The sequence below is a fragment of the Chrysochloris asiatica genome, unplaced genomic scaffold (assembly GCF_000296735.1).
Source record: "Chrysochloris asiatica unplaced genomic scaffold, ChrAsi1.0 scaffold00095, whole genome shotgun sequence".
Classification (NCBI taxonomy): Eukaryota; Metazoa; Chordata; class Mammalia; order Afrosoricida; family Chrysochloridae; genus Chrysochloris; species Chrysochloris asiatica.
The window spans coordinates 12,686,957-12,698,369 of record NW_006408613.1 but is presented as its reverse complement, the minus strand read 5'-3'; the positions used below and the strand labels follow the sequence as shown (position 1 = coordinate 12,698,369).

Below are 11,413 nucleotides of genomic sequence, written 5' to 3'. Positions count from 1 at the left end.
GAATTGACTCGACCAGCACTTAACAACAATTACTACTTTAAAATGGACACTTATGTGTGAAATAAATTAATAATGGGAACTAAGATCACAGAAAGCTTGTAAGACTGCAACTAACTGTAAAAGCTTAGCCTATAACTAATTGGATTTGCTAAAACGTGATGAGATTTTCCCTGGGAAATAGGCTTCTTGTTAAGCCTTAGGTGGAAACCTAAGCCCCACCCAGAACCTTGAGTTGGGACATTCCCATTTGAAAAGACATGCAGACCAATCCAGAACTGTGGGGAGAATAGAAGAATCTTAGTGAAAGAAAGTTTGGCAAGAAAAAAAGCAGATGGTTTGACTGTTAGAATATCAAGCAAGCTGTTTGTTTGGAGGCATCAAGGCAAGAAAAGTCAGCCCACCAGGGAAAACCCTCTTCTAACACTGAAACTCGAAGGGAACCCGCCAGCAGTCTAATATGTTCGCTGGTGAACACCTGGGTCTATTTGTGAGTGGAAGTAGGGGGAAATACAGTAATGAAAACATGGGCTGAGTTTAACCATGTTCCACTGACACATATTGATCTTGAGATGAGAGAGAAGAGCTGGCTAGTCTGAAGTTCAGGGGGATGTGTGAACTCCTGAGCCCAGGGGGACTGACCTAGTCACTGGGGGCTAACAGAATAAAGCAGCCAGATGGTCTGATGCACAGGGAAGTGTGCATGAACACCCAGAATTGCAACTAGTACACATTTGATTGACCCAGCATAGATGACTAACTGACCAGAACTCAACCAGATGAAGATAAAGATGCTTGATACTGTTAGTAAATGCAAGTTGCTACAATTCTATGAACTGGACCTTTGCATATGGATACAGTTGCTGAAAATTCTAACCGGAATGGAAGGATTCTTCATATCAAGAAACAAGCTTAAGGATATAGCCACAGAGGGCTTGAGCTGAAAGTGAAGCATTCAGCTGACATGAAGTGAGGGGAGATGCACAAGAACACCCAAACTTAAAGATAGTACCAATTTGACCTAGCCTCGATGGCTTGATAATCAGAACTCGACTCAAGAAAGATTAAAAAAAAAAAAAAATTATAAAGGAAACCAGGGTAAATTGCTACAATTTGAAGCACTAGACCTATACTCATGGAGGTAGTAAACTCTAAATACCAACAGGGAGTGAAGGAGTCTTCACATCAAGAATCAATGCTATCCCCTCTGTACACAGGGTGATAGGGATGGGCAACTTAGATATTGGGTACCTAAATTGAGGGGGCGATAAAGGCACAAAGTTGATTGGCTTACAAGGTTTCAAGAGGGAGTTTAGTTTAACAGTGTGTGTGTGGGAGGAGGGGGCTTTCTTTCCAGCCAGTGCGGAGTGATGGGTATCTCCTGGGACAATTGGCACAAGCGCCACAAGACCGGGGGGCAAGAGAAAGCCCTACCACAAGAAGTGGAAGTACGAGCTGGGACACCTGGCAGCCCCGAAGCACACACACAGTGCTTGTTAGAGGAGGCAACAAGAAGTACTGGGCCCTGAGGCTGGATGTGGGGAACTTCTCCTGGGCCTCTGAGTGTTGTACCCAGAAAATAAAGATCATTGATATTGTCTACAATGCGTCCAATAATGAGCTGGTCCGCACCAAGACCCTAGTGAAGAACTGCATTGTGCTCACTGACAGCACACTGTACCGGCAGTGGTACGAGTCCCACTATGCACTGCCTCTGGGCCACAAGAAGGGAGCCAAACTGACTCCTGAAGAGGAAGAGATATTAAACAAAAAGCGATCAGAGAAAATTCAGAAAAAAATTATGATGAAAGGAAAAAGAATGCAAAAATCAGCAATCTTCTGGAGAAGCAGTTCCAACAGGGCAAGCTTCTTGCCAGTGTGGCTGAGATGATGGCTATGTGCTAGAGGGCAAGGAGCTGGAGTTCTAGCTGAGAAAAATCAAGGCCTAGAAAGGCAAATAAAGCCTCCTCCCTCACATCCAGCACATTTATTAAACGTTTTTATTTGAAATAAAAAAAAAAAACGGGGGGTATGGGAAGATAGAGTCCCCACTGAATAGTTTTCATCTTGTCTAGGTGAGTCTGGTAAAAAGAAATGGGAATAAGAGTCTTATGATTCAAAAGTGAGTAACTGTTATCATGACTAATTGCAACTCACAATTGTAAATGTAGAAGTTTTGTATCAAAAATGGGGGAGTAGTTAATCTTACAGTACAGAAACAGAGGACCCTAGGACCATCAACGGAGAAGAGCACAAGCAGAAATCCAGACCTTATCCAGAGAAGCAGCAACACCAGAGATAGAGAGTGAAATGGGACATGGAGAGAGGGAGCAGCTGAAGACTCTAGATTCATGGGAAGAGAGGGACAGAGATGGGGGCCAGGAGACAGACTTGCAGAATGTGCCCTTTGGTGGTGTAAATTATTATATATGCCTAATTGTTTAAGAAATAGAGAGAGCTAAAGTAAATAGAAATACTGTTATCTGATGGTACATTGTTGTTGTTAGTGCCATCGAGTCAGTACCTACTCATAGGGACCTTATGCACAGCAGAACGAAAACACTGTCCAATCCTGGACCAACTTCACTATTGTTGCCACTCGGTCAATCCATCTCACTGGAGGTCTTCCTTTTTCTCTGACCCTCCACCTTACCAAACATGATATCCTTCTCCAGCGACTGACCCCTCCTGACAATGTGAGAAGTACGAGTACATCCTGACCTCCAAGGAGCATTCCGGCTGTACTTCTTACAACACAAATCTGTTTGTCCTTTTGGCAGCCCATGGCACCTTCAGTATTCTCCTCCAACACCATAACTCAAAAGCATCAATTCTTCTATGGTCTTCATTATTTACTGTCCAGCTTTCATATGCATATGAGGCTATTGAAAATACCATGGCTTGGGTCAGGTGTACCTTAGTCCTCAAGCTGACATCTTTGCTCTTCAACACTTTAAAAAGATCTTGTACCGCAGATTTGCCTAATGCAATACATCATTTGATTTCTTGACTGCTGCTTCCGTGATGATGGTACATGGAAGGGATTAAAATCATTGTAATGAAACATGGTGTATAATCTGTTGAATGTAAAACTGATGATCTGCCTTGTAAACTTTCACTCAATTCAGAATAAAAACTTAAAAAAAAAAAAAAGAAGCAAGCTTGTTTTCTCAGAGTGCTGGGTTAATAGGGATGATCAATCTAGACATTGGGGGACTTAAAAAGTCATGAAGTGGCTGGCTTTACAAACTTTCATGACTGTGCTTAGTTTCAGAAAGAGGGGTTAAGGTAGAATCCCCACTCAATAGTTTTCCCCTTCTCCAGATGAATCTGATAAAAGGGTTTGCAGATGATGCTGATTTTGAATTATAAAACCATAGGATTTTATGGTTTAATTGTGAGCAATAGTTAGCAGGATTAAATTGTGACTGTCATCACTGTCATTGTAAAATATGTGTGCCTAAAAAGGGGGGAGTAGTTAATCATTCATTTTTGGAACAAATGATTCCAGGACCATGAAGAAGCAGAACATGAGTAGAGTATGAGATCTTACCTAGGAAAGTAGTGACAGCAAAGACGATGGCTGAGGCAATGGCATGGACACAGAGAGCAGCTGCAGGCTCTAGGCCCCAGGACTGAATAAAGCTGTGTGTCTGCAGGCAAGAGGCTGGCTTGCAGAATATGTCCTTAGGATATTTAAATGAATATGTATCTTTTTGTTTTGTATGTGTACATCTAACATTTTTGCTTTGCTCATTTGTGAAATGTAAAAAGGAAACCACAGGAAAGAAGTAGGATAACTGCTGTTGCAGGGAGGGGATTATAATCATTAAAACAAAGCATATACTTTATTTAATGTAAAGCTGATGACCTTGTCTTTTAACCTTCACTCAATACACAATAAAGTTAAAAAAAAAAAAAAAAAGGAAAGGAAACATTTTTAGACATGAGTGAAAATTTAAATGGAAAGTGTATTAGAAGTTATTGATGCTTCAGACCAGAAAACATTGCAAGGATTATGATACTCAGTTGGTAAGAGTACTATGAAATGGGTACTCTTATATCCTACTGATGGAATTGTTAAAATGTAAAATGTATATATTTTGCCTCAGTAATTTCACTTCTAGACATTCAGCTTGAAAAAAACCCCCTCAAATATGTCATGTAAAGAAAGCACAGCAAAAACAGACATTAATTGAGAAGTGTTTGAATAGAAAAAACAATATTCATGCTATATATTATAACCAAAAAATGAATAGTTGTATGAGGGAGACTTCAAAAAGATTGTCGGAAAATTCCATTATCTTTTAATTTAATTTTCCCACAAATTTTAAAGCTCTCTTATATACATACAAACACACACATGTGTGTTGTGTATAGACATATCATGCTATCAAAACATATGGTAAAGGGGGAAAAAAAACTTTTAAAATGCATGGAATAGGACTTCTAGCAAGATGGCAGACTAGGCAGACACACCACACAGACCCTCTGCAACAAAGACACCAGAGATCAAATGAAATAGACACATATGAAAATTCTGGAACCCTAACCTTCAGAGGAAAGACTCCAGAAGTGGACTAAGTGTTTGCTAGGAGGAAAAGCTGAGCAGAGACAGGAAGAGAGGGAGACTGACTGGTGAACAGCTGATCAGACATGGCACAACCATCTTGAACCTTTGATAGCAGCTTTGGACAACAGAAGGTGATGTGACAGAAGAGTCACACGTGACTGGAAAGGGGTGATTTCTTTTTTCTCATGCTCCCCTGGTTATCAGAGGTGTGGCAAGTTTCCATCCTTACCCACACCCCGCACAAACCCTGCTCGCCAGGAGTTATGAGCCACATGGTTGGGAGCCATACCAGTGTAAGACAGGGGTCGGCTGTACCATTTTGATGTGCCATTTCAGTGTCTGAATTCAGGTGGGCTCAGATCCAAACCTACAGAAACTCTAGAGCCACCAGACCAGCATAAGCAGTCACCCTGCCCCCAGCGGCCCTGTGACCCTAACAGACACTGAAAGCAAGGCTCAAGGGCCTCCAAGAACTACTGATTCAGAGAAGAAATGTAGAAGAGTGGCTGGTAGCTTAGTGTGGAGCTGAAGAAAGTATTTGAAATCATCTAATTTTCCAGATGCTGACATGAAATGGAGTCAATGCAATATTATATTGTATTATCACCAATAAAAAACAATTCAAAATTGAAAGGACTATTAGGACATTGATGGACTTAGGCATATGGAAAGAAAAAAATATGTGTATAAAGCGATTTCCATGAGAAAGCCAAGAAACTTATACTGGTTTGACAGTGGTCAGTTACATGCCCGCACAGTTTCAATGTGCTTGTTCACCCTATCCACTCTGTTCCCCAGCCCTCTCTACTGGTTGCTGGTTTAAAGTTTGCCCTTCCCCAAATTTGAATTTTATTACAACTCTAAAATACTTTCAATTTTATATGGATAAAGTCAGTATTTGATTATTAAAGAATGAAAAAGAACTACTTCCCGATTGAGTGCCCTTAACATAGATAACATTGAGGCGGATAGGAACTGCATCTGGTGCCAGGATCTCTGCTGTCAAATCCTTCTCACATTCACCACCATTAGCTCCAAGAGTTTTCTTCTCTCAGATCCAACATTTGCACTGTTTGTTTTTGAATTTGGGTTTGTTTTTTTCCTTTTGTTATTTCATTGTTTTTGTCTGCTTATTCTTTATTAGGAGTCCTGGTGTGTTTGCTGTGGGCTAATGCGCCAGACTGCAAAGCCGTTTGAACTACAAGGTCAGTGGTCCAAGTTCACCAGTCGATCCTTGGAAACCCTAAATATATAAGGTCACTCACTATGGGTCAGAACCAACTAGATGGCACTTAACAACAACAACATTCTTTATTGGTCAATCACAAAAGGACACATACGGTATGAGAACCATGTTGTAAAAAGTTAAGAAAAGGTTTTCTTGATAAAAGAAACAATCTATGATAGTTACAGGGAAAAGATGGGAGGGAAAATAAATCACAGGCTAGAAGGCAAACACATGTTAACATGAGTGATGGAGCAGGCAATATACTAGAGAGAGAGGCTAACTGAGGAAATATGAAGGTAGGAGACACAGAGGGAATGCAAGAGTTAAAGGAAATGGAGGTAAATATTTTCAACTGTTGGTACATGGATTGCAGTCAATGTAATAAAGCAAAGCATATGATTTTTTTTAATGTAACACTAATGATCTGCTCTATAAACTTTCACTCAATTCGCAATAAAAAGTTTTTTAAAAATTGTGAAAGAAATTAGGAAAATTTGAACTCTGACTGGATAGTTGATTAAATGACTAATTTTATTCTTTAGGAATGATGATGGGAATACGGTTATGCTTTCGTTGTTTTCACTTTGTTTTATATACATTCCTTAATTCAATTTAAAATATCTTTGCCCAATTATCCCACCCCCCAAAATTACATGCAATAAAACCCAATCATAATCTGATCCAAAGGACACAAATCAAACAGAAAACTGCTAGTTTTGAGGAAAGAGAATGATTTTTTTGTGGAAATTAATAGGAAATTTTGTGTTAACAATTGTTTACCAAATGTTTTACAATGAAAATATGCATACAGTATTATAAATAAATTTCAAAATACTGTATTCTTAGAATACTAAGCATGCCAAGTATTAGAGTATCATAGAGCATCAAGACATTCTTTTGAATATTCTTTTTCACCACTACTAAGCGGTTCAGAATGGAGATCAAAGAAAATTTTTAATTGCTTCACTAGTAAATTCTGCTTTGTCTGAGATGAAATGTAATGGAGATAGGATTTACTGTTTGCAGAAAATTTGGTTATTTATCTTTTAATCTATAAGTAATTCAATCTGGAGAATGCCTTAAAATCTTCTCTCCAACATAGATTGTCATTTAAAAACAAAGTGACTTATGGATTTTTTTTTTTAGTTGCCAAGTTTACCTTCAAATAAAGAAAAGTGCAATTAGAAACTCTTACATAACAAGATGACACTTACCAACAACATAACAAAATCCATTGTGAAATAATTACTAAAGCACCTAAATGCTTGCTGGTCTCTTGCCAATTATTAGCTTTCTCTAAGTGTATAATAATAATCTGACAAACCTTTGTCCCAGGATCCCAATAGATCACCCTCTAAAAACCTGTGTAGTAAAGAATTGAGCTAGCCTTTTCTTTAGAATTGGGCTAATTAGACAATCTTGAAACCCTTGGAATTCCCCAAGTGATTTGAATATATGTTATTCTCAGTGAGCCGCTCAGGCCACACCTGACAATACATAAGGGGCCCTTTGAGTCGTTTCTTCTAATCAGATGACTCAGAATGGGTGCTGGCCAGGCCAGAAAGACTAACCACGTGGTTACAGAGTTGGAGCTTTAAGCTCAGCCAAAACTCCAGAGAGAAGAGCAGGGTAGAGACTGAGCTCAATCACATGGACTACGATTCAGTCAAGCATGCCTGTGTAATAAAGTCTCAATAAAAATTCTGAACACCAAGGCTCAAGTACAGTTTCCTGGTTATGATACCTACATACTGTCACATATCCATGTGCTGGTGATTTGTCCCTGAGAACAAAGGAAGCTTTGTCTTTAGGACCCTCTCAGACCTTGCCCTGTGTGTGTCTCCCTTTAGTTGGTTCTGATTTGCATCATTTTGTTATAATAAAACTGCAAGTGTAAGTATAACACTTTCCTGAAACCTGTTAGATGTTGTGGCAAATTATCAAATCTGTGAGGTAACAGAAACCCCAACCGGTCAGAGTGAGGATGGCCTGGGCTCTCCTGAGTTCCTGCTGATGTCTAAATTGAAGGAAACTATGGAAAAGACTATGTCCTTGGGAGTGATTAACTTTTCACTCTAGGAGTGGAGGTCCCTGGGACCATGAAGGGAGAAGAGCAGAGACAGGACCCTTCCCAGAGAAGCAGTGATGCCTGAGATGGAGGCAGAGACGATGGCGTGGAGAGATGGAGCAGTTGGGGATTTTAGACCCAGAGAGGGAGAGGGGCTGTGTGTTGACGACCAGGGGGCAGACTTGTAGTGTATACCTTTTGGTTGGTTGATGATGCATGGAGGGGATTGTAATCATGGCAATGAAACAATATATGATAGGATAAATGTAAAACTAATGTTCTCCCATGTAAACTATCACGTAGTTCATAATAAAACATTAAAGAAAAGAAAAAAAACAAACAAAAGACTATGTCCTTAACCTGTGATGTTTGGATAATTGGCCTAACTCTGGGTAATTGATTCAGAGGTCCTTGTACCTTGGCCAAAAGTAACTTCTTCCATTTTCCCATAAATATATCAAAGTATATATAGGATAAAATAATCTCTTGAATGTAGTTTTTAAACTTTTATTTTCTAGGAATAATAATAATAAAAAAAAGAATAAATTCATAGTTACCACCATCTATACTGAAATCACATACTTACTTTTTTTTTAATTAGGCTTGGTAACTTTTCATTAGTATTAGCTGCAGGGTATAATGATTCATCAATGTGTGCTCCAGCTGTCCTGCATCTGTGTAATTAAATTACAGTAGTTTAATGAGTATTTGTTTTTGTTATATTCATGCAATAAATAATTATATCTAACAGCATTTAAGAAATACAAGTGCATTTTAATAGACAAATAGATGAAAATAGGGAGTCCTGGTGTAGCACTGTAGGACAAGCACTGGACTGTTAACCTCAAGGTCAATGGTTCAAACCTATCAACCACTTCTCAGAAACCTTATACATTGTCACTATGAGTCAGAACTGATTCAATGGCACTTAATAACAACAACATAAGATTATCAAATACCAAACTTTCCAAACTCTTCTATATGAGTAGAAGTGACAGGCAAGTAAAAGTGGTATAATTTTTAATCAACAATTGTAGGCTTGTAACATAATTCAAAACTACTAGTTCACAGCACTCATAAAGGTATGTGCTATTCAAGGAATAATTTAAAAATACACATTTAAAAAATGGATCACTTAGAGAGTACAGTCAATCCCTGTGTTATGAACAAGATCTGTTCATACATGTGTCTTTAAGTTGAATTTGTGGATCAGTTAGAACCGGTGCATGTAATTCTTATTTAACCCTACTTTATATTAGAAAGGAGCTCTAGCGGCATGGTGTGTCAGGCATTGGACTGTTAACCACAAAGCTAGTAGTTCAAACCCACTAGCTGCTCTGAGAAAAATGAGGCAATTTGTACCAGTAAAGATTTCCAGTCTGTAGAAGGTCACTATGAGTTGGAACTGACTACATGGCAGTGAGTGTTTGGTGAGTTGGTTTAGTGCTAGAAAAGAGTCAAAGACCTTGCAATAACTTAAATGATCATGTGGAACAAGTGAAGGTGCTTGTGATAAAGGGAAGAACATGCTCAGCATTTCTCAAGCTTAAAGAACTGAAGAAAAAATTCACACTTGAGAGAATATAGAGTCACTGTACCAACAAGAAATTGCAAAATTCAGCATTTCAAGAGGCAGCATATGATCAAGAATCAATGGTACTGAAGTAAGAAGTCTAAGGTGCACCGAAGGCATTGGCAAAGAACAAACCTATGGGAATTGATGGAATACAAATAGAAATTTTTCAGCAAACTGATGCTGAACGGGAGGCACTCACTCATCTATACCAAAAATTTAGAAGACAGCCATCTGACCAACTGACTGGAAGAGATCCATATCTGCCCGTTTGAAAAAGAAGGTGACCCAATGTAATGCAGAAATCACTGAACAATATAATAATCATGTGCAAGCAAAATTTTGCCTATGACAAAATTTCCAAGAACAGCCCAATGCCCAATGTTTCCAGAAGGCATCCATGGTTTAATAACCATCACTGAGCACCACCTATTGGCAGGAATTCTAACAGAAATTTCTCTCCTTGCAAAACACCCATTTTAGCAGTCAAAATGTCAAATGACACATGGAGACTACTACAGGCCCTGAGGACAACTTATCAAGCAGTAATCTCTTATCCATCTTCTAGTCCCCAATCCGTATACTGTCATAACTCATGCTCCCACCAATCCTAAATGTATTTCAGTGTTCAATCTCAAAGGTGCTTGCTTTTATATCCCACTTCATCCTGAGTCCCAATATATCTGTACTGAAAGAGGTCTAAAGAGATCAGGATCAAGAGAGTGAAAAGCGAGCTGCTTGTATCCAGAGTGAAACAAACCTACAGAACAACCTAAAGCCAGGCCAGCCTCAAGGGAAGCCTCCCAAGCACACCTGTGAGCCAGCACAGGCACTGAGGCTCCTATTCAAAAAGAAGGGAAGTACAGGACTCCTTCCTGGGTTCTCACTCTGGGTGTTGGAAATTTCTCATTCCCTCATTTGGGAAGCATCTGTTTTGTCCTTGCTGTATAAATGAAAATTTTTCCCTTGTACTGCTAGCCCTCCCTAGCTCTTTTACTAGTAGACCACCCTACACTAGCAATCTAAACTTGCTAGCAACACCTGGACTCATTGGAAAGCATTATCTCCTTTCCTTGACCTGGCTTTTACCTTTTCTTGGCCCCCACACTGGAATATTACTTCTACTAATCCTAATCCTGGGGCCTTGTGTTTTTAAACTATTGCTGTCTAACATAGCCAAACAAGTTGATATTTGCCATAAACAAATGCTACCAACTTTATATCCCAATTGTTGCTGGTGTTATGTGCGGTTCTGAGTCATAGCGATTCTTTATAGGGTTTCTAAGGAGCGGTTGATGGGTTTGAAGTGCCGACTTTGTGGTTCAAACTGACCTTGCAATCTATTCCGCAGGGCTGTACCAGGACCCAATAACCTATCCCAACAACCACCTGGACCAAGCTGGTCAAGCACTTAGAGCACACAAAAAAATATTAAACTATTCTATGTGTTCCTCAGACTCAGGACTACACAAGGAATGAGAGTTGATGATGAAAACCAGTAATCACAGGATAGGAAAGACACTAACCCCAGTTACTATGTACCAAACCAGCAGGAAGTAGTCAAGGATGAGTTGTCCATACCCCTAAAGCATTATGGTTTCCTGCAGAGTCTTGGTGCAGTGCTGTGGGTTAATGCGTTGGACTGCAAAGTTGATTTGAACAGCAAGGTTGGCAGTTTAAGCTCACCAGTCGCTCCTCAGAATGGTCACTATGGGTCAGAATCTTAACAACAACAACAACATTCTCTCAAGAGAATGCCAGCTAGTTAGAACAGGGAAAACAAGAGGGTTTCAAGTCACCCTCTATATTGGCGGTCTCAGAAGAAACAGGCCAATCTCAGCAAATAAGGAAGTTCTGAGAAGACTTCAACAGCACTTAACAACAAGATGTTATTTGTCCTTTTCATTTTTCATTCTTTCATGAGAATACAATGGAGATTTACAAAAACTAAGTGGTGGCACATGCTATCACAAG

General features: G+C 39.4%; 1 protein-coding gene across 1 annotated transcript in view; it reads right to left on the bottom strand.

Moving 5' to 3' along the window:
- LOC102829467 (microcephalin-like) overlaps window positions 1–11,413 on the bottom strand; it is a gene marked incomplete at its 3' end in the record, with an annotated part of 359,617 nt that overhangs the window by 288,630 nt on the left and 59,574 nt on the right. Inside the window, exon 4 of the mRNA XM_006866726.1 lies at window positions 8,449–8,540. Coding sequence (XP_006866788.1) covers window positions 8,449–8,540 — 92 coding nt within the window. The remainder of the gene's footprint in view (window positions 1–8,448; window positions 8,541–11,413) is intronic.